Here is a 25,248-nt window from a genome sequence, read left to right as displayed (position 1 = left end):
CTCATTTTACTTAATCACTTTCTATTCATCCTTCAGAACAGAACTTAATTTAAATGTTGCTTCCTCGGTAAGATGGCCCCCCACCTTATCCTCCAGATTTGGAGAATATATGCTTTCAGAGCACCCTAGGCTTCTCCTTAGCAGTACTTACTAGAGTACTAACTACATATTTGTGAAATTACCTGCTTATTAACTGCCTCCCACCAGACTTTAAGGTACATAAGGGCTCACTATCATACACAAGGAATACACTAAAAATATGTTAAATAAATTGAAAGTTTATGAATAACACATCAATTTTGCATTTTTGTACAAAAACAATATGTAACCTACAGAGAAGGTAAACCACTTTGCTCTTGCCCTCTCAGTCCAATGAAATCGTAACGTGTTATCAGATAGTTTTTGCAATTGTCTCTTAAATCAGTTAAAAGAGAATTCCCAAAGATACTCCAAGTGGAGTGATGGGAAATTATTTCCTGTATTTGAAGCAATACAATTATTTTATTTTATTTATTAAGCAATACAATTATTTATTTACAACTGAACAAAATGGCATCAGTTGAAAGTTTGCTCTGAAACATTCAGTTTGTATAAATTCTTTTTAAATTGAACACTACACTCTGACTCCTTTGGAAATGGAAAGGATATCTGATAGATCCACAGATTGAATAGTTCATAACATTACCCTTACCTGGAGTATCTGCATTTTCACAGATGTGATTCTCTAACTTTAGAATTTCAAGCACAAGAAGAGGGGGTCTTCTTGGTATCTCTCAAAATTATGACATGGAGGTAGATGCTTATATTTAAGGCTGGTCATAATATTTTATTAGTATATACATGACAATATTTTAGTTGGTTTAGGACCTTTATGTACTTTCAAATAAAATATAAATATATTTTGATTATTTTAATATTTATATCTAAAACAAAATCAAATTAACAATAATCATTTCTTAATATTCAAAAAAGATAAATTATTGGAACAAATTGCTTAATGATATTATCCTTCCAGAATACATAGTTCCAATATATGTATACCACCTCTTAGTTCATGTTTGATATATATCTTTTTTCCATATAACAACATACTTTTAATGAACTATCCCATTTTAAAAGTGAAAAACAACTTATATTTTATCCTTTTGATAAGCAGGGACATGAACTAAATATACTCTTTTGTAATCCTAGAAAGGCTGCTGTATGTATGAAATTATGTAAGCATATTTACATATTTATTTTATTTAAAGTGACATATTGATTTTGTACAGAAATTAAATTTTTTTCCCTGTAGCTAAAAATCGTTGTACTAGATTGTATTTTTTGATAAGGTTGCGGCAATAAAAACCTTCAAAATCATCTGCTGAAGCAGAGAGGAACAGAAAACTCTCATCTACTTTATATTTAAGGTATATTTGACAAGATTTTGTTGATACTAAAGGAAAGAGGAAAAGAAAAGAGAAAATAGGAATTCTATTTTGAATAACCATAAAGCAAATTCTATGATGTGGAACTATGCTAAATGAAGAGGAAAATTACACAGTAAATACAAAGACTATGAGTGTACAATATTATATGGCTTTGCTTTATTTATTAGAGGTATTTCTGAAGATTATCAGCAAAATGAATTTATGTATAATATCATGGAACACTAGGAAATTGACATTGGTCCAATCTACAGGGCTTGTGTGTGTGTGTGTGCATGACATTTATCATGTACATGTCAATTTATCACGTATGTAGTGTCAGGTAACTATCACCACAATCAAGATATACAACTATCATCACAGTCCTCCCTCCTACCACTTCATAGCCACACTGCCCTCCTCCAAATCTCTAAGCCCTGGCAACCACTAATCTGTTTTCCATATCTGTAATTATATTATATCAAGAATATTATATGAGTGGAATCATACAGAATGCATCCTTTTGAAATAGGCTTTTCAGTCTGCACAGTGCCACTTTGTTCATTTTTATTGCTGAGTATTATCACAACACATTCAAATCAATGTATTTTATTTTAAATATGCTGCCATTGTGTATATTATGCTGAATTGTCTTTCTACATATTCATATGTTGAAGTCACAACCCCTAGGACCTCAGAAAGAGATTGCATTTAGAAATGGGGTCTCTAAAGAGTAATTAAGGTTAAATGAGATAATATGAGTGGGTCCTAATTCAATATGACTAATGTCCTTATAAGAAGAGATTAGGAGATTAGACATAAGGAGGACAGACCTTGTGAAACCAAGGGAAAAGATGGCCACCTACAAACCAAGGACACAGGCCTCAGAATGAAATCAACAATGCTGACAACTTGATTCTTCTAGCCTGCAAAGCTATGAGAAAATAAATTGTCTGTTGCTTAAGCCACACAGCCTGTCTTATTTGTTACGGCTGCCTTAGCAAACAAATGCAGTGTATAAAAATAGTTTTATCTTTATAAATTTTTCTCATATATGTGTTCATTTACAATACTTTCTACTATAAGGCAATAACTTTTGTGCCCATATAATTTATGAACACTTCTCAAAAGGAGTTTTAAAAATCTCTGAAGCTTTTCCTGTTTCCTGGTCTGCAATATAATTATGTTATGAAGGAATTAAAGAAAGTATATATTTGTAAAAATCATAGGAGTATTTGCGCCTGACCATATTATAGTAAAAATCTATGATGTTATAAAGAGAACATTTAGCTGAATTCATCAGATTTCTGAACAGTTTAACTACTTTTCACAAACTTCACATAGATGATGACATTTGAACACATTTCTAAATTTTTCTGCTACTTAGAGTGGAACACAATTAAATATATTAGTTGGAATGCTTTCATAATATAGACACGAATTATAGTTTTAAAAATTCTTACTATTTGCTTTGACATGCAAAAAGGATGGCAGCATAAGTGGGGCAATTGAAATTCAATTCATTTAATAACATTTTATTGATTTCTGACTTCTATTGTTAAGTAATATGGACTTACTCATTAAGATATATTGTTATATGATTATATAAAATACATGAGTACATAAACAGTGGAGGGAAGCATTTCATCTTATTATTCATACTGCTGAGAAGTAATATAAAAATATCTTTCTGAGTTTTAGGAAAGAACAAGAACAACAACCAGTGCATTACCTCTGCAGTGTATAACGTATATGACTGCATAGCACCTGCAATAAATACATGCCCATGAGGGATATTTATGCATCAAAAGAAATTATGGGTCTGTTTTGAGAGAACAGCAGTGGAACTTACCATCTTGATCCGTGGTCACTGTAATAGCTGTGAATGGCTTGGGAGAAAAACTCAACTCAGAAACTCCATTCATTGCTTCTATTTCAAAGGTGTAATTCACGTGAGACACAAAGTCAAGTACTATCACGGAATTGTTGATCAGGCCTGTATGTCTTGGGATGAAGCGGAGTCCTCCACCACAGTCCTCACACTGGCTGGTGTCTAAGCCACATTTCTTACAGATTACACTGTATGTGAGATCTTTTCTCCCTCCTGTGTCACTTGGTGGGCTCCATTCCAAAATAAGGGCTGTTTCATTGATGTTAAAAACCACATTCCTAGGAGCTGAAGGTGGCCCTAGAGAAAAGCAATTAAAAAACAAATGTACATATATAGGACAATGAATTATGGTGCTAAAATGAAAACTTCTTCAATAAACACTTGTTGCTCTTTTATGTTAGTTTGAACTCTTTTTCTAACGGGATCTATAATGATCACATGGTTAAAATAGCTCATTAGGTCTAGTAGGGAAGGAGTCTTGAGGAGTGAAGATCTATATCATAAATTTTTGGAGTATGAATTTCAATATTTAATATAAAAATCAGGATATCTGTAAAACATATGGTAATTACACCTTTTAAACTTGACTAAAAATATATAACAAAATTATTTTAAATTATGTGATGGCTTTAATTACATCTTATTAATTATATCACCATTTTCAAAATTTGAAAAAAAATAGTAACATACATATACAAAACACATTGTTGTAAGTTTTTCAGTCTCCATACTATAATTCATATGTAGATAAAATCCCCATTCATCACTTCCGAAAATCACTAAAAATCTGTTTCCCAAAGGTTGAGATTAAATGACCATAAATTTAGGGTGAGCAGATGATTTGGAAAAACGAAAAATGAAATGAAAATTGAAGGCAACAAAAAACCTTTTATTAAGTCCTTGTCAATTTGATGTGATAAAAGCATTATATGGAAGGGATAAAAAGGGGCCACTGACAAGAAATGATGGCAGGACTTTCATTTAGATTAAGTTTACTAAACACAAGTAGGTGTGTCCTTTAAACTAAGCGTGGGCCTAAAAGAGACCCACACTATTCTCTTATTTGTCATAAAGACCTCGAAAACCAAGTCAGTCTAAGGAGGGGATGAGCATCTTCTTATTATTTTCCACAAAGATCACACTGTGTAGAGTGCTTGATAGCCGCTAATTACTCCAGCCTTTCCTTAAAATTGTGTGAATAATCCTATATACTTATCTGAGTCCTTTAAGCCTCAGTTTTATAATGTTCATTAAACAAATATTACCTGAATGTCTTCTAGGAGCCAGACACTATGCTAAGTACTATATGTGAAAAACCACAGAATCCGTATGCTGTGAGAGGCTATACTTATGAGAGATATTTAGAAAAATAATATACTATATAAATGACTGGTGAAACAACATTCATGCCATATTTTAGAAGGCTTCATTTAAAAAAAAATCTAAACCAATTCTCTAATTTCTGTTACCAAGAAACTCTGCTTAGAGCGTGGAAAGCAATGTCTCCCTAGCATTCGCTCCTAGAAATAAATTCAAGTTTTGATATAGGCTCCTTTTGGATTTCAAGCTACAGCCATTCATTCATTAAATATTTTATTTAGTGTCTACTGTGTGGCAGATACTCTACTAGATCTTGGGCTTACAGAGATAAGACATGGTAGACATTATTCCTTCTCTCTTGTTATTTACATTTTGGTGGAGTGACTAGATCTATGTAAGCGGATGAATAAAATTCAAATCATAATGTTTGCAATTACAAAAATTAGCAAGACAGGTGCTGAAATAAAAGCAATCAGGGGGACCCCTGTTTTAGGTAACATTCTGAGAAAGCCTCATAGAGGTGGTGAGGAGAATATGCAGAGGGGTGGGAAAAGTATTAGGAATAGAAAGTATGCCATTCTTGTTCAGAAAGATCTTGAAGTAACCATGGAACTGGCAGAAAGTCACTGTGACTAGACTGCAGAGGGAGAATGCATGAAGTAAGATTTAAGGAACAGGAAGAAGCTAGATAGTGCAGGACTGCTAGGCTCATTGGAATGAGTATGGATAGTTCTCTATGTACAACAGGAAGGCACCTCAGCTACCTATAGGTATATCACCTAGAAATGCAATGAATCATTTTTTCTAAAAGGTTGCTGGGTGCCTTGCTTTATGCCATTTCATATTCCATAGGGTTTACAGAAACGTCTACCTTCAGAAAGGCAAACATGAAGGGGATGATACACTAGAGAACAGGGATAAACGTAGCTTTTTACCTCCAACCTAGACTTAGTCTAGGAGATAAAGATTCATTGTCATTATCATAATACTGTTTTCCGACAGAATGACATATTCATATGGTTGGTCTTTTCTCTTATTTATAATGGAAAACAGGAATTATTATTCACTTATATTTTCATTCTAGGAAGAATATTATCAATTATGTTATGGGTGTCTATAAGTATATAACTGTCCGCCTGCAGATACTAAAAAAAAAAAAAAAAAAAAAAAAACAAGAAGGCTGACACCCTTCTTACTCAAGGGCCCTCATACCAATTTGCATGACGATTAAATAGCTTTTTAATTGCTGTTAAATTATGCCAGCTAAACTGTGATTTCATGCAAATATTAAGCTGTAATGACATGCAGTGAATCATTTACTAAGATTTAGAACTTGGAACAAAGAGAGACAATTAATTCTAATCCTCAGATTCAACTAAATGATGTGTCACTGGGCTTTTATGAATGTGGCCTGATTGCTTTGTTATCATTTATAAATTATATAAACATTATGTGACACATTGAAAAGATAACATGGCAGCAATAATACTTTTGGAGACATCTGTATTGAAAACTCTCAGGTATTTCCTTATGTTGATTTTGTTTCTTTAAAAGAAACAACTAATTCACATAGAAGGAAAGCAATCTCCAGTCTTCACCCTCCAGACTAACTTCATAAGAAAAAGGCAATTATTCTGATTTGAAACTAGCTGTTTTTCAAGTCCATCATATAATAAACTACCTAAAAACTACAACTTAATTTCTATTAGTTATGCTACAATTTTATTTTGCACTAGCTTTTTTTTTAACTAGAAAACACTTTTCTTTTGCTTCAATTTGAATTTCTACTTTATAATTTTAAAGAATAAAGGAACAGTGCTCTACCAGTAAAACTTAAGAGATACTTATAGCAAGGTTGACTCTCCCTTACCAGAAAAACATCTGTCCCGGTAGGTCCCAATCTTCCTCTCAGAGTAGCAGAGGCCAGGTGTGCTATGATTTTTGTTTGTTTTATTTCATTTAAGTTTTTAATGTAAATTGTTTTTAAACATAACTGTGTTTCTCAAAATATGTCCTATGCAATCCTTCTAGTCCCATGAAATATCACACAAAAATCAGTTTGTTGCTCAAATAAGACTCTTTTGGTGGACTGATGTGGAAACAAAATTAACACTATTTGCTTCACTTTGTTGAATTCAACATTTCCCAAAAATTTGTTCATAGAATCTTATTTTCCAAGGATCATCTAGAGGAATACTAGCATTCTGCAGAACATGCTTAAATAAAGTCTGACACAGAAGAAGAACAAGCTGAAGGGCCATATTTCAGTTGTCGCATCAACTAGTACAGATTTATGTTTCACGTTTATAATCATAAAAATATTTTAAACCCATAAACAAACAGGGGGATTTTTCATATGGGCTGAAAAGTGACTGCTCACCAATTAAGTCAATAACTAATCATAGTTTGCAGAGGTACTTTTTAAAATCTTAAGAATAATAAAAATTTCACTGAAATATCTGAAGATACCAAGTCATGAAAGACAATTGCATATTAAGCTATATTTAATCAGTTCTTAAGTTACTACCTTTGTTAATTTAATGACTGCCAAGAATGTAGTAGCACGGTTTATTAACAGAAAACAAATTTATTCATATTTCTGAGTTTACAAATGAGAGAAAAATAGTTCTATGCTAATCTGGATTAAAGACAAGATTAAAGGAACACACTGAACCATTTAAAGATGCTTAGGTAAATGCTTTTACGTATCAGTGAATATCATATTCACTGATATGATATTGATACATACGTATCAATGAATTTCATATTCTCTTTCTCTAAATCACTTCTTTCTCTATCTATAGGTTTTGTTTATTAAATATTTTCTATTTGGAAATGAATGGCAATCACAAAACTGGAGCTCCAATCTTAGCACAGGAAGGAACCATATCAGTGTATTCAGATGAAGAAACGAGGTTCAGAAAAGGACAATAATTACATTAAGGTTATGCAGTCCATTAGTGGTAGAATGACAGCGAGTATTTATCTGTTTAGATTATTAAAAACTCTATTACATCATATTCAGCCTATAAATAGAAAATCTGACAAATATATATGAAAATGTACAGTTGACCCTTGAACAACATGCATTTTGAACTGCATGGGTCAACTTATATAGTGGAATCTTTTTCAATAAAAGTTAAACCAAGTGTGCCTGCTTCTCCTGCCTCCCCTTTCACCTCCTCCACTTTTTCTGTCTCTGCCACCCCTGAGACAGAAAGAACAAGCCCTTCTTTCTCTCCTCCTCCTCAGCTTACTCAACCTGAAGACAATGAGGGCGAAGACCTTCATCATGATCCACTTTCACTTAATAAATAGTGAATACATTTTATCTTCCTTTATGATTTTCTTAGTAACATTTTCTTTTCTCTTGCTTACTTTATTGTAATAATACAATAAATAATATGTAGCATATAAAATGTATTAATCAACTGTTTATATTCTAATTACACTTTCTGTTCAACAGTAGGCTATTAGTAGTTAAGTTTGGGGTGAGCCAAAAGTTAGATGCAGGTTTGCAACAGCAAGTGGGGAGTGGATTGGTGCCCCTAACCCCCATGTTGTTCAAGGGTCTACTGTATTCTCATATAGTTTTTTTGTTTTCAAAGTATTGTCAAATACACATTTTCAAAACATACAAATTAGTAACTGATTATTGCCTTCCTATAGAAGGCTCCCTTAAATAATGCTATTAGAGGGTTTAAATAATTTTATATACAGAAGAGCAACTGAAACTTAAGTTTTCAAAGTAAATATTACTCAAAAGTCAGGAGTATGCACACTTCAAATCTTTTGCATTCCATATGGCAAAACGGATTGCTTCTGATTATCTTTGATATGCTTGCACCTACTTTTAGTAATTAAATTGATGCCTAAAATAAAACTTGTTATGCATTAATGTTTTCATAGTCCCATCAATCAGGATTTAGGTAACTTTTAGAAGTTATTTTATTTTTAAAGTTAATAGTTAAAACAAGCAAACAAAAAATCGAATAGACCAAATACCATTCATTTCCAGAATAAAACCTAAACTTCTCAGCTTTGTCTACAAGTGTCTTCATACCAGGCCCCCGTCCATTCTTTAGCCTCTAGCTCCCTTTTGCCTTTGTACATACTGTTCCTGAATTGCCTTTACCGCCTTTTGCTCTCTGAAAAATTCCTACTCACCCTTCATCTTCTGATTTAGTTGTTACCTCCTTTGTGACAACTCCTTGCTATCATCTGTCAGAACTGATCACTTTTATACCTGGTAAGCATGTATTCAAAAAAATATAGCTAACTGTAAGGGGTGCACTTAATATTTCACATAATTTGTTTCACTCAATCATCACAATAACCCTGTAAAATGGTTATTAATATCCCCATTTTATAGAAGAGATGATTGACACTTAGCAAATAATGCACATATTACACTGAAGTAATTTTTTTCATAGGCACAAGTCTGCTAATCTAGCTTGAACTAAAGGTAACATGTTTTAACTAAAGAAATGAATGCAATGCATAGTTTTGTGCAATTCTCTAAGAATTATATTGCACATAGTACAAATTTTGACAAGTATTGTAAAGCAGATAATTCAAGGTTATAATTTTTTAAGAGCCTAGTGCTACTAAGAACAGATCTATATTACATGAAAATTATTTGAAGCAGAAGGGAATGTTTATATTATGAACACTGATATTAACTAATAAAGACCCATAAGAGAATAAGGTGCCACCATCTCTTTACCCATTAGGAGAGAATAAAAATTTCTCAAAATACAGTTCTCTAGACACTTGAAAACCTGAAAAGTAAGCATTTGCATCTTCAAGTTTCTATGCCATACAGCATGTACATAATTTTAGCTTGGGAAATTTCCAAAATGGTAGCTATCAACTATCCTTATCAATGCTAGAAGAAAACCTCAATATTAGTCCATAGAATAACTAATTGTAATAATTATATAAATGTATTATAGATATGCAGATCAATAGTAAAAGTAAACATAATCACACGAATGAGAAAAAGAGCACTTAAATATAAATAAAATAATGAGGACCTGGCCTTAGATTTTTTGAGTTAAACATTATCCAGTTTCCCTAATACCATGGAAAAAATCATGCTCACTGACATATGGCCTTTTTCATGTTTGAGTAAATTACTTTTAGACAGGCATCCATTAGAAATGGAAAGAGAAATATGAAAAATCCGAACACTGTCATAATTTCAGAGGGAAAAGCAAAACAATTAATGAATAAATTCAAGCAAATTAATAAACTTTCCTCAAAATGCATAACATTGTAGCAACAATTATGGATGTTCTGTTTCAAATTATGAATGATTTCTTGATATTGATCTGTTTTGTACAAACAGATGATATTGAGTGGGACAATTCTTTCTGAGATACAACTGCAGAGGTCAGGAATAAAGACATACTGGCAACAAGTGGTAACTCGATTCTCCAACATCGGCAGAATGGCCACTTAATAATTCCTCTTATAGAGGAAACTCTCCCAGATTATTTGATAAAAGAACCTCTGCTGAAATGTAAATTAAAGTATATGTGTTTAGGCAACTCCATCAAACTCAAGTGATATCTATCAGTAATCTATAATTGGGGAAACGAGGATTCATTACATATAGGTGTCTATTCAGTAGTGTAAGGGTTATTTTAATTTTAAAAATACAGCATTGCAATATACGAAGTGAATATTTAAGTTATTTTTATGATAAGTGAAGTCTAAAATATAACAGCTTGCTTGAGGTAAAAAAAAAAATCAAAAACAAAAAAATCAAACTGTCGTTGCAATTTCTCCCTTTCTAGGCTCTGCAAAATTGTGAATGCTGCATTGTCTGTACAATGAGTCACCTAAACAATCAGCTGTCCTTTTGAATTTCAGTTGTGAGATGGAAAAGCAAGAGGGCCAAAATGGTTTTCTTTATGCAAAACTTACATTTAAGAAAAAGAGAAAAAAGGTAAAGAGATGGCGGGGGAAGAAGAGATAACAAGCAGAACAGGGATGCTTGGATTGTGAGCATCCTGAGCATACCTAGGAGCGGCGATGTGGCTAGAGCAGCTGAAAAGAGGAAAGAATACTTCTCCAACTACATCTCAACCACCATTTGCTCTACGCAGAGTAAGAGTGAGAGAATAATAATTTTCTCAAGTGGCCAATTATTCCAGCACTAAAGAAACCATGCTTTACACTGTTAGCCTTAGAGCAAATGTAAATTCAAGTTTTATGCTTTCTTCCCAATCATTGTCACTGTATATCAAACACAAAGACTTGATATTTGCCTGTGTATTAAGAATGAAGTTGTAGCAAAATGTTTTCACTCATAGGTATTTGTTTGGTTGCATATTTAGATAAAACAATACAAAAGAAATTCCTAAGGGTACGCATTAGAATTACCCATGTGTATGACTTACATTTTATGTTTGAACTTTTCTAAGTAGGCAACATAAATGTTTGTTAAATGCGTTAATCTTCCAGCACCTGTTTAATAGTTTTAAAAGACAATTTCTCTATTGATTTAAATACATGAAAAACATCAAAGTAAAAGTGCTAAGACCATGGGATTTTGTTTTTTCTAACCTCTCACTCACCCACCTATTAGACTCTTACGTCATTCCTCTCCATCTTCTCCTACTTTGTGTTTTCTGCTTGACAAGTACTTTTAAAATAACTCTTATTTGCCTACTTTGTTTCTCCAACCTCAGTGACTATTTTTCCCTTTTGGCCTGGAAAAGCCTTGGACAGTTATTTTGATAACAGACTTCTTGGCAGATAGCAGGATCTCCTGTACTCCAAACTGCTCCCAGAGGCAGCCCTAATTGACCAAGACCTGATAGTGTGGAGTGTCCTCCACAGCTCATTCTTTAAAGTACAGAGCATATATTTAATGAGTCACCTGAGAAAAAAAGTTAAGAGGATATGAAATATATTAAAATATTAGATAAAACATTCAGCTTTCTTTTTAAATTTCTTATTCCTAATTTTTAAAATATATTTTTCAGTTAATGCAAAAGAAACACAATGAATTTTTAAAAAGAAAACAACAAGGACAACAATAAAAAGAAAAACAAGGAAGCCCAAACCTGCAGGTATGTAACTGGTATAACTGGAATAACTGGATTAAGATCCAGACTGTTTGAGAAATCCTGGTAAAGTTAAAGTTGGTTAGGGAGAGACAGACCAAGCCTGGACCTTGGATGTCCTTAGATTGACTTATAATTTTGGCAAAGAAGGGTTGTAGATGTGAAAGGCTATAAACAGCAGTGGGGATATGATCAAAGTTTTTCATTGTTATTGTTGTTCATTTAGAAATAATACTTTCTAATAATTTGGAAGATATTTAGGAAGGATGGAAGACTAAAGGAAGGAGAGTTGCTAGGAGATTGTTAAATTAGCCCAAAGGAAAGTTGAGAGTCTTAACTAAAAGGATGAGGCCAGGAATTTACAAGAAGGAATGGATAGAAGAAATGCTAAAAAGTAGAATTGAAAGGCTATTTTGAAGTCAGGGGTAGGGGTTATGACTTAAGCTTCATGGCTTAGATGGGTGGATTGATGATGATTCATCAGGACACAGAAACAAAAGCTAGGCTTGATAAGCAGTCTGAGAGAGAAAGCAATAATACTGGCTAACTCAGGTTGAGCTTGAAATTATTAGTTATTCATTCATCAGGTTCTTAGTGTCTACTCTATGCCAGGTTCCTTGTAGTCTCTTGTGGACAGAATGACAATAAATGAGGAAGCAAGTATATAAATAAACCAAGTATTTTCAAAGAATGATATAATCTATAAAAAAGAAAGCACAATGACATAAAAAGGAGTAACTGCGAATAATTTTATTTTGAGGGGGCAGTCAGGAAATGCCTGCCCTAAAAGCCGATATTTGATTCTGAATAGCAAAAATAAAACCTAAGGAAGGAGCATTTCAAGTAGAGGAAACTGCTGGCACTGAGAATGAACACAAGTTCAGCATCTTTGAAGTCCAGGAGTTTGGTAATCAAGGGGAGTATGCTATAATATAAGGTCAGAGATGCGGGCAGGTTTCCATAGGACATACAGGTTGTCAGATCCCACAATCAGTTGTCTAGAAGACTTTGCACCTCAGGAGAGAAGACTGAGATATGGATAAAAATATGGGCATCATCTATCTACAGGTGACATTTGAAATTATGGGAGTTAAGGAGAACATATGAAAAGATAAAAGGGCAATAAAAAGAACATGGGAAAATTTAATATTTAACAGGTGAGCAAAAGAAGAAGAATCATCAATGGTGATAAACAAAATGATCAGAAAATTAGGAGGGTGAAACGGAGATTGCAATGTCTTAGATTAAAAGGGAACAGGAAGTTGCAAGAAAAAAAGAATGATCAACAGGATAAGTGTCATGAATAACTGGACAAAAAATGTTTCTAATACAAAATGTCAATGAAGATCATTGGTGAATTTTTCTTATGCAGTTTACTAGAAGTAGTAAAAACAAAATCTTCTTGCAGTAGAGTGAATGGGAACATCTAAATGCAACAGAGTAAAAAGCAAATTAAAAGTGAAAAGTAGACATAGCCAATGACGATGATTTTTCCAAGGTATTTGTTTTAGAGAAGAGAAAAATTGGACTGGGAGCATTTTTTTTTGATAATATAAATTTGAATATATACTACAGGTTCTAAGGAAGGAGTTAGCAGAAACAAAAATTCAGTAGAGGAGATAAACAAAAACAGCTAGGCCCAACAGAAAATTGAAAGATCAGATCATCCCCCAACAATTGGAAGGATTAGCTTTGAATGTGAGACATAATTTTCTTTAGACTTTAGCCATTTGAGACACCTAATAATCTTTATGTGAATAAATTGGGATTATAAAATAAAAAGACACCATCTCTACAAACCCAAAGAAATTTGTAAAACTCTTAATGGTAAAATCTCATGCTGTGTTGTACTAGAAAAATTTTAGGTTTGTTGCTGTTGTTTTGAGAAAATCACTAAGGAACCGGGCTTCTCAGCATCCTTAAAATCTTATCATTTATATGATTGCCTCCTATACCTATCTATGAAATTTTCACCTACTAGGCCATTTACTGGCCAAATATTTTGGTTACTCATGTCCACAATTTTAGTTCTTCATTTTATTAATCATACATTCAAAATGGTTTCATCACACACTTGAAATTTTTAGTTACTTTTCTCTCTACCCCTGACACCAAAAAATGCTTCCTTTTAAATCCCTAGAAGGTTCTCTGAAAGCACCGTTTTAAATGCTAAGATTGACCAAGACACCAGATAGTAATGGGAATGACTGATGATCTAAATTCCAACTCTTAGATAATACATCATAAGAATAAAGGAAATAAATAATGGCAAATTCATAGAAATACAATATCTAGCATGGAGAGAATGCATATCTATTAAAATATTGCTACTGTTTGTGGTTAATGAAAAACAGGAAAGATTGACTGCTTGTTCGATTCCTGGCCCCAAAAGTTCTACATCTCGCTGGACTTACCATGAACCTCTTAAGTGTAATTGTTCAACAACCTCTTAACTTGTCATTTTTCTGATCTTCTTCCCCAACAATCTCATCTTTTAAGTTTTAGAAGACATAATGTTTTGAAGTTTATGGTACTTGCTTTTTTTTTTTTGCATATATTGTAATAACTGCTAGGGTCACTCCATACTAATCAAAGTATGATTCAGACTACTTCACTGATATTGATGGAGTAGGCAGCTAGGCAGACATGAACAGGGCAGGAGAGGGCCCTCCACCCCAAGAATGTCAGGCAATGACCAGGTGATGGTCAGGTGGCTGTTAAACTATCTCTCTAAAACCATAATTGGTGGCAGCTGGTGCCAGGGAACAGTGGTCTCCCAATAGATAGAAAACACCTGAAGCTGGTGATCAGCTGCTTACCAATAAGATCTCAGGAATTGGACGAGTGGGCTTAAGCAGGTACATAAGAGGCAAAATTGCAGAGTTTGACCGGTATATGACCTTCCCCTAGAAACACTCAGTAAGAAAAAATGACTCCAGTGAACATGTGAACAACTTCAGTAAATATACTGTGCATGTGGCCCCTCCCGAGTGCCAGCAGGCCACTGTGCATGAAGACAGCCAGCCCCAAGGGAAGAATCAGGAGAGAAGAAACAGAAACCCTGGAACCATGCCAATGTATATAACCTCAAGTAAAGGGCCAAATGAGGCAGCTGGAACTGTCAAGGTGCCTGCTTGGCCCTCTTCCAAGTGTACTTTCTTTTGTTCCTGTTCCAAAAACATTTTAATAAACTTTCACTCCTGTTCTAAAACTTGCCTTGGTCTCATACTGACTTATGCCCCTCAGCCAAATTCTTTCCTATGAGGAGGTAGGAATCAAGTCGCTGCAGGTCTGTTAGATTTGCCACTGCTAACAATATCAGATGATAGGCTTAGAGGTGCAGGACTTAATATATTTTGTGAAAAGGTCTTAGGCATTCAGTATATTATTATCATTATTGTTTTTAGTTTGCAGGAATACAAATGATGGAAGCTGTGAACCTGACAAAATAGCATCAACATAAAATTTCTAATAGTTTGAATTTTAACTTACCAGACACTCTTTCAAAATGAATTGTAAGAGAACAGCTTTCTTTTTAATTTAACAAGCATTTATGTAGCACCTATTATGTGCAAGGTACTGTTTTTAGCACTTTTCAAATATTAACTCATTTAAATCATTGTGACAACAGTATGAGGTATGTATTGTTATCAATACAGATGGTACAACTGGAGTCAAGAGAAGTTAAATAATTTGCCCAACCTTACATATCTAATAAATGCTTTTGGGGTTCAGAAAATCACACCCTAAAATATGGTCCTTTGGCATGTGGAGTTCTTTGAATTAGAGGAAACTGCAAGGCCTCAGAAATAAACCTCAAAACCAAAATCTCTCTCTGACCTTTCCTGTCAACCTGTCTCTCTGATCCCCTTTCATTCCCACAGCACAAATAGGAGATTTCTCTGAAGTTTCTTTATTTGTTTAGGGAACTTCATCCAGAAGAAATGCATTGTCTTAAAAGCCCTTCCCTAGGAGTCTTGTCAAACAACCAGCAAAAATTAACCACTGGAAAAAAGAAACGACTATAAGTCATCACCAAGCCCAGAAAGACATTTCATCTATTCTTCTGAGGGCAGCTCCTAGGGATTACCTGAGATACTTTACCTGCATAATAACACTATTTTTCTTCATACTAAAGTTCCACCCTTCATCTTCTTCACTACCTCCCTCAGACCTCAGAGGAACTTTCTCCCAGGCCATTGTTCCTTGGGTGCACTCATTTCTCCTAAAAATCACTTACTATCCCTCCAATTGTCTACATGCCCCATTTCCTTTCCCCTACAAAGAGGGTATATAAACTTCACCATCTGGACCTTCTACAAGTCTCATGTTTTATATGCCCCCCCACCATGCTTATGCACATTAATACATTTCTACGCATTTTTCTTCTCTTAATCTGGCTATTGTCAGTTCATATCAGTAAACATTTAGAGAGGGTGAAAGAGTAGCTTTCCGTTTGCTCCTATATCACCAAGATTCGCTCTGAGAAAATCTGGCTTTAAAAGACAGTGAACTCAGCATGAAGCTGAGTCTTTGCCAAACAAAGTAAGTAAGCTCTTAAAAAAGTAGAAGAGAGAAGCCTTGAGAAAGAAAGCTTCCTGGGTCTGGACTAGGAAAACTTGACTAAAGCTCTATATTTCACTTTTCTTTGGGGGTTCTCTCTTTGGATCACTGATAACAATGTAGGAGATCAAATTATGCCCTCCAAAATATGACTGGAGGAGACCAGAATATGTCACCCTAAAATATGGCTATAGGAGACCAGAATACGCCACTCAAAAATATGCCTCTTTGGCATAAGGATTATTTTGAGTCATTTTATTTGAGAAACTGCAGACACAGTAGCAGCTCTGAAAACAAAGTAGAAATCACCCTTTTCTATGGAAAATTCATATCTACAAAGGAAATCTCCATTTGTAAGTGTATCTCTCTGTCTTCTCAGGAAGAGAAGGATCACTAAGTCACTAGAAACTCTTATCCATGAAGAAGGCACTGACTTAAATCAACATAACAAATCCTATCCTGGTTTACTATGATTTTACCTCCCCATTACTGCTCCACCACCCAAAACTCTTCTTTCTTTGCTGCAGCTGAAGATGGTATTTAAACCTAAACTCAAAGCTACCTCTTTGAGATTTACTCATTCCCTAGGTATGTCCAATGTATACACGAGGTACATGTTAGTAAATTACTGTTTGCTTTTCTCTTTCTAATCTCTTTTGTTACTGGAGTCTGTCTCAACTAAGAACTATGAAGCATAGAAGGAAAATTATTTTTCCTGCCCTATAGCAACAATGGCATGCTCTTCCCTGTCTAAAATTCTGCCCAGCCATGACAGAATTAAACCTTTCTTTGCTTCTACTTTGAATAAACAAGGTAGGCTAGCATTTCTGAAATATAATTTATAATATTAAGCATTAAAGAAGGAAATTAGAAATGATAGCAAATTCAAGTGACATAAAATGATGTGGAAAAATACACATATCTGATTCAAAAATGACTGACAAGCTTATCACATTCATAGACCTTGTTGTAGCCCACACTTATTTTTCTTTGACTAGTTTTTCATGCTGAATAACTCTAAGCCTTCTCAATTATTGACTATACTACTTTACTAAAGGGTTACATTGATGGGAACTTATTTCCTCAATTTACCAATTTTCTATTTATAGCCTCCTAAGAAAATAAAAAGATATTTTCCTCTAACACTTAGAAAGCTCCATTCAGTTTCCTACATAGGTTTTGAGGGATACATGCCTGACAGGTCTGTAACTATTTGAAATATCACAAACTACCTAAACTGTAGTATGTTGTCCATACTATATAAAATACTATTCAGTAACCATGCAAGAAAGATTGCATGTATAGTAATAGGAAGATTTGTCTGCTAAAAACTTTTTTCCATAAGTGAGAAATTATATTCAGAAGTTTTATTTTGCTATTTATAAATTTAAAATATGTTCACAGGAAAAAAAATACCTAAGTAGTAATTTTCTAGGCTGTAATTTTCTGAAGAAAGCAGTCACTTAGCATTTACAATCAGAAAGCCAAAATTACATCTACTAATGAATAGCAACAATGAATGTATTACATTTTTATTAAATGTGTTCCATAAAAATATTTTATAAGGAAGTCTATAGTAATACAGACAAATCTATGAACTGCATTAGTTAAGTTTAAAAAATTGGGACATCTCTAAGAAATGCCTCTAAGAAATATGTGACATTACATAAGTCTAGTTTTGCTTCTATGGAAGTAAATAAAATAAGCAAAATTTTGGTACCAATTCATCACCAGGAAGGGCAAATGTTCACCTTAATATCTGACTTATGTAACTGATAAATAAAAATAAAAGCGAACAAAAACATAAAGTGGAGAAAGGACACCCTATTCAATAAATGGTGCTGGGACAATTGGCAAGCCGCACGTAGAAGAATGAGACAGGATCCTCATCTCTCACCTTATACAAAAATCAAATCAATATAGATCAAAGACTTAAATCTAAGTTCTGAAACCATAAAAATTCTAGAAGATAACATCAGAAAAATTCTTCTCGACATTGGCTTATGCAAAGAGTTTATGACCAAGAACCCAAAAGCAAATGCAATGAAAACCAAAGACAAATAGATAAGACCTAATTAAACTAAAAAGCTTTCACATAGCAAAAGAAATAATCGGCAGAGTTAATGGACAACCCACAGAGCGGGAGGAAATATTTGCAAACTATGCATCCAACAAAGGAACTCAATCTGCGAGGAACTCAAACAAATCAGCAAGAAAAAAAAACAAATAATCCCATCAAAAAGCTGGCAAAGGACATGGATAGACAATTCTCAAAAGAAGATACACAAACTGCCAACAGACATATGAAAAAATGCTCAACATCACTAATTATCAAGGAAATGCAAATCAAAACCACAATGCAATACCACCTTACTCCTGCAAGAATGGCCATAATTAAGAAATCAAACAATCATAAATGTTGATGTGGATGTGGTGAAAAGCAAACACTTACACTGCTGGTGGGAATGTAAACCAGTACAACTACCACGGATAACGGTATGGAGATTCCTTAAAGAACTAAAAGGGGAACTATCATTTGATCCAGCAATCCCCCCTACTAGGTATCTATCTACCCAGAGGAAAAGATGTCATTATTTGACACTTGCGCATGCATGTTTATAGGAGCACAATTTGCAATTGCAAAAAAATATTGAACCAGTCCAAATGCCCATCAGCTAATAAGTGGATAAAGAAAATGTGACATATATATATATATATAACATTTATATGACATTTACATTATATATATACATACACACACACACACACACACACACACACACACACACCAAAGAATGCTACTCAGCAATAAAAAGGAACAAAATAATGGTATCTGCAGTAACCTGGAGTTGGAGACCATTATTCTAAGTGAAGTAATTCAGGAATGGCAAACCAAACATCATATGTTCTCACATAACTGGTGGCTAAGGTATGAGGAGCAACAACATAAGAATGATATAATGGAATTTGGGAACTCAGTGGGGAAGGATGGGAGGGTAGTGAGTGATAAAAGACTACACATTGAGTACAGTGTACACTGCTCGAGTGATGGGTGCACCAAAATCTCAGAAATCACCACTAAAGAACTTCCCCCATGCAACCAAACACCACCTATTCCCCAAAAACTATTGTTATAAAAATAAAAATTAAATAAAATCTGAATTCCACAACCTACTGAACAGACCCCCTCATGGCCAAGCTTACCCCAGAGGAACCTTAAAACTGAGATCCCGACTATCATGATGAGATGAGAGGCTGGACACACCTCCCTCCTTCACTACCATTAAGCTTCCTTCCTTAAGGGTTAAAGAGAAGCCAGCCCTTTTTAAAGACCCACTCCACCGCTGATATCAACTATCTGATGCTGCCCCTCCCTTTCTGTGGTTTAGACATAACAACTAACCAGCTTCCTTCCTGATAAGAGACCACCAACCACGGAGTTGTTCTGGCCAGTCCAGAGTATGCTCAGTGAGGGTTTCTACGTCCTCTGCTTCACCTTTTGACATCAGAGGGCTGAAAACTCCACCCTTGGGTTGTGCTAACATGGCCATTTTTTGTACATGGGTCCCATGCTGAGGCATGAAGCTCAATTGCACATGTGCATGTTTCTGCTTTCATAAATTTCATGACTCCTATAGTGTTATTTAATATGTGTCTTTGACCACCTCACTCAGCATAAATCCCTGTCATTCTTACCACCCTCAAAGTGCATGTCTTGGTCAGAGGCTATATTTCCCAGCCTGCAGGATGGCCACCTTGCAAGCTGTAACTCTTCATAAAAAATAGTTTCGGCCAGGGGCGGTGGCTCATGCTTGTAATCCCAGCACTCTGGGAGGCCAAGGCAGGTGGATCACCTGAGGTCAGGAGTTCGAGACCAGCCTGGCCAACATGGTGAAACCCCATCTCTACTAAAAATATGAAAATTAGCCGGGCGTGGGGGTGTATGCCTGTAGTCCCAGCTACTCCGGAAGCTGAGGCAGGAGAATCACTTGAATCCGGGAGGTGGAGGCTGCAGTGAGCCGGGATCATGCCACTGCGCTCCAGCCTGGACTACAAGAGCAAAACTCTGTCTCGAAAAAAAAAAAAAGTCTCCTCTACCTTTTAAAAAATTTATATATTGTGTTTTTTGTTTTTATGTTAACATATTAAACAAAACTTTAAAAAAAATCTAAGGGGTGATTATTTTACTTTTGCATAACTTAGCAATGTATTAATATATTCACTTTTATTTTTTAAATGTACTGATATTTTACAATATTTTAATAATAGAAGATTACAATTCATTTAAAAATCTTGGTGTATGCATTAAAATGACCTTCACATTTAGATTTAACATTCCACTGCTTCTAACCAAAAATATTGGAGAGAAAGTAAGAGGTGAAATGTGGAAAAACTCAAAAATACCTGCCTTTAAAGATAAATGTCAAGGGAACTTGAACTTTTCTACATAACAATAACACAATGACTTTTAAAGTTTCCTCTGGAATCTCCCTCACGCATTAACTATATGGTCCTAAATTGATATGCTTTAAAATGGTCAAGGGTTGAAGCAAAGAACAGAAGTTTTGTTCATAACTTCTCATGCAGCCTTCAACTGCTATAATTTCCTAAGGACAGATTATGGATAAGGAAAACTTGTAGGGCCTCAAACCAGTGCTGGCATTTGTACATCATGAATCAAAATGAATTTTGAGGAGTAAACCCATTCTTTACAAAGAGTTGAAAAGCAACTATGCTGAGAAGAGAGAGAAGCTTTTTTCTTGACTGTTGTCACAGACAAATGGCATTGATAATGCAAGATTTTGTACATTTACTTATTTTTTAAATTTAGAATGAAAAGACCAAAAGGGTTGGAAACAGAATTTCCAAATCCAAAATGTATAGACTTACTGGTACATGCCATAGAAGGTGGGTCTTTTTCAGCTCGGAAATAACCCTTTTCACACTGACAAACAGAAGTTGCTTCCATGTATGTTAAACTGTGTGGAGGACATTTAGAACATTTTGTGTTCCCAGCAAAAGCTTTATAGAATCCTGGTCTGCAAGCTGTAAAAAGAGAAAAAAACACTTTTTAAGTTATTATTGCTAGGATTCTTTTATTTGTACATGTACAACATACTTTAATTCATATACACATTGGATCTCAGAGTACAGTGTTACACATACATAGAGAAGACATATATATTAAGATTAACAAATTAAATTAGTTATTGAGAGTTAATAAAACCACAATGCAATCATATTTTAGCTGAGGCTGCTAATTTTTAAAATCATACCTCAAGCATACACACATACACACACACACACTCACACGGGCACATGCACACAAAATATCAGTGCTTACCTAAGAATGGGGATGCCCATGACTGGCAGTAAGGAAAATGATTTTGTGTCGTTCTCAGAGACGGCATTAAATAACATTAAACCACTCTGTTCAAAATGTATTTACATTCTATTTTCCCTTCAGTTCTTCTGAGTAGTCAACAAGAAAATTCTAATTTGGTGAAAGTATGTCTTTGACACCTTTCTTAGTGGCTAAATTTTCTTTTGTATATGCTGTAACTCTATTTTTTGATAGTTTATGTTTGCTTTTATAATAATATTTTTATAAATGATCTAGTAATTCAAAAGAAGCAAAATTATCAATTCCACACAGTAAAATTACTATCAAGAGGCTGGTTATTCAATATCAACATCAATGAGGAGTGGTGGTACACAAATATACAATAGTCTCTTCAATAACTTATTAATAAATAAATAGTATATAGTCACTCAAAAAAGGTTATCATTAAAATATTGTTCTAAAATTTTGAAAATTCAGAGTACATAAATAATATATCAGAAACATTGCTAACATTTTCATAATTGAAGTATTGTTTAAAAATAATTACTAAATGTGATCTTATGACAGCAGTTATGACAACGTATCACCAAACAGTCAATAAATCTACCTTATACAGTTTGCCAATAAAATAATTGTTTTCTACTAAAATATGCAGTTTAAAATAACTGAATATATTCGACAGGATAGGTCTGTTAATAATTAGCCCAAAATTGCCAGGTGCGGTGGCTCACGCCTGTAATCCCAGCACTTTGGGAGGCCGAGGCGGTCTGATTACAGGGTCAGGAGATTGAGATCATTCTGGCTAACACGGTGAAACCCCCTCTCTACTAAAAATACAAAAGATCAGCTGGGCGTGGTGGCGGGCGCCTGTAGTCCCAGCTACTCGGGAGACTGAGGCAGGAGAATGGCGTGAACCCAGGAGGCGGACCTTGCAGTGAGCGGAGATCGCGCCAGTGCACTCCAGCCTGGGCGACAGAGCAAGACTCCGTCTCAAAACAAACAAACAAACAAACAAAAAAACCCAAAAAAGCAAAAAAAAAATAAAAAATCAGTCAAAAATTAAAAAGTTGGACCTGAAATTGAAATAATACCTTTAATCAATAACAATATTTAAAATTCTAACATACTAGTCAATTTATAGAGAATATATAAATCTAAATGGGGAGCTTACATTCTAAATATTGCAGTGGTATTTAAAATATTACTTTAAGATAAAGTAATATTTAAAACATTTTAAATATTATTTAAAAGGCTTTTTATGTTATTCTGTAGAATAAGACCGTTTAAAATTAATTAGGAATATGTATGCCATAGAACCACAATATAAAAGATATTTATTACATGTACATATATAGAACCTATAAGACACATAAAGAAGAATTATAAGCATATTGTTTTCTTCTTTTAATCAGCCATGCAAATTTCAGCCAAAAACATTGTTCAGAATATAAAGTAGCGTGCTTATAACTTAATTCTGTGCAGCAAGACATTGTTACCTTTTACTTATTTTCTTTGGTAGCTAAAACAAGAATTTAAATAATTTCTTATCTGATGCGTTTTCTGTTAATTTTCCACTTCTTAGAATCTTTTCAGAATGCTTAGAACATCTCCTAAGATATTTAGAATAGGCTAGTGATATTCGAACTGTTCTTGAGAACAGTCTCATAACTAGCCTCTCAGCAACTATTCTTGCCCACTTTAATCCATTCTTCAGACAGAGTGATCTTCTAAATACAGTGTCTAACAGCAATATAAAGTGAGACACATATAAATAATTTTAAATTTTGTAGTAGCCACATTAAAATACTAAAAAGAAACAGGTGAAATTATATTTTAATAATATATTTTATTTAACCCAATATATCCAAAATATCATCATTTCAACATTAAATCAACCATTGAAATATTTTACATTCCTTGGATTTTAAATTTTTTTTTCTCGAAGTATTTGAAATCCTGTATGTACTTTAGCAGATCTCAATTTAAACTAACTGCATTTCAAGTGCCCAATAACCTCACATGGCTAGTGAATACCATACTGGATAGCACAATTTTAAACACAGAAATCTATTCATTACATTCTTCTATTTAAAATTTTTTTATAATTTCCCACCATATTAATGTTAAAGTTTAAAATATTTAACTTGGATTACAATGTTGCCCATGATTTGGCCCTGCCTACCTCTCCAACCACATCAGATGAAGATACTCCCTTCTTGCACTTTCTCCGTTAAGGCTTTGCCCTTCTACAATTTATGGTCAACCCAGTAGCTGATGATCTCCTTAAAACATGTATAAGATTGTATTATGACTGGACTTAGAGCCTTCCATTGACTTTCTCTTCCTCGGAGAGTAGAAGCTGTTGCCTTGATAACTGCCTCCCAAGCACCGCATGGTTTTGCTCCCCACCCCCAGTGACTCTGCTTTTCATTTCCTACCTTTTGTTCCTTCAGATACTTCGCTCTAGCCACACTGGCCTTTTCCAGAATCTTGGACACCCAAGCTTGTTCCCACAACAGGGCTTTTTTTTAACACTTGCTCTTACTCAGCTATCTGCATGCTTTAACCCTTCCTTTATATCAGGTCTTTGTTCAAATGTCACCAAATTAATGAAGCCTGCCCTGCTTCCTGCTACACCCTGCTGCAATATTTCATATTATGCTCCCCACTCCAAAGAACTTCACATCTGATACATGATGCATTTAATTTTTAAATCATTCCACAGTAAATTGTATGCTCCAATAAGGGAGATATTTTTCTTTGTTTTGTTTTCTAAAATGCATTTCCAGGGTCTAGAACAGTGCTAGGCATTATTAGGCCCTCAAATGAGGTATATTTGGCAAATAAAGGAATGAATTGCCAAAGATCTCCTTTAATTTCTATGGTTTTACCATGCTCTTTCTCCTGCTTTAAGACTTCTTCTCTGTTGAAAAGTCTCTTCACTGTATCTCTACCTCATGACCCACGTATGTTGCCAATTCCTCATAACCCCGATGACTCTGTGATTCACTTATCTTTCAGCTCGCATTTCTTTAAGAGGGCCATTCTGACTTCTTAGGCCAAATTTAGTTTCCCAAAGGACCTGGGCCTTTTCCGCATTAGTTAGCCCTTGGTAATTACCTGTTTAATGGCTGTAAGCACCACAAGAGCAGATTTGTCCGGTGCTTAGTGCTTGTTATAATGTAGGTGCTCGATACATACTTGTTTAATTGAACTGGATAGTGTGTGAGTACTCTAATTAAATTCCTGTAGAAGATTATGCATATCTACTTAATGCATGGTCTGGTAATGGCACAATTCATCTTTCTATAGATTTATATGTTTTCTGCTTAATGTGTTATAGGTTAGGGATGAAAACAGACAGTAAATATCTTGAAAGTGATTTAACTGTGTCTGAAAAATGATTATTCTAATATTGCAAGATGACCTAGTTATTAACAAGTTTCCATTTGAAATTATTATTAATGTGAACTTGGATATTACCTCTAATGCAAAAAATACATATATAAATTGGATATAGGAGCTGCAACTTTCAACTATCCCTGATTTCAAATGTTTTTGTACATCAACTTGCCTTTGAAATCCTAAAAATTTTGAACTCATAAAATATATTTGGGTTACTTCAATATTTCTCTATTTCGATATTAA

General features: G+C 34.2%; 1 protein-coding gene across 6 annotated transcripts in view; it reads right to left on the bottom strand.

Annotated features, from left to right (window-relative positions):
- The window catches only part of EPHA6 (EPH receptor A6), a 955,687-nt gene that overhangs the window by 528,085 nt on the left and 402,354 nt on the right, over positions 1 to 25,248 (bottom strand). For all 6 annotated transcript variants that reach the window (XM_034956977.2, XM_008975358.3, XM_055110176.1 and 3 more), the window contains exons 4-5: positions 21,147 to 21,302; positions 3,259 to 3,594 (exon numbers count right to left, since the gene is read on the bottom strand). In XM_034956977.2, coding sequence (XP_034812868.2) covers positions 3,259 to 3,594; positions 21,147 to 21,302 — 492 coding nt within the window. The remainder of the gene's footprint in view (positions 1 to 3,258; positions 3,595 to 21,146; positions 21,303 to 25,248) is intronic.

This window comes from Pan paniscus, chromosome 2 (genome assembly GCF_029289425.2).
Source record: "Pan paniscus chromosome 2, NHGRI_mPanPan1-v2.0_pri, whole genome shotgun sequence".
NCBI classification, from domain to species: Eukaryota; Metazoa; Chordata; class Mammalia; order Primates; family Hominidae; genus Pan; species Pan paniscus.
Note: the sequence above shows the minus strand (reverse complement) of the source record. Positions and strands in the feature narration are given on the sequence as shown.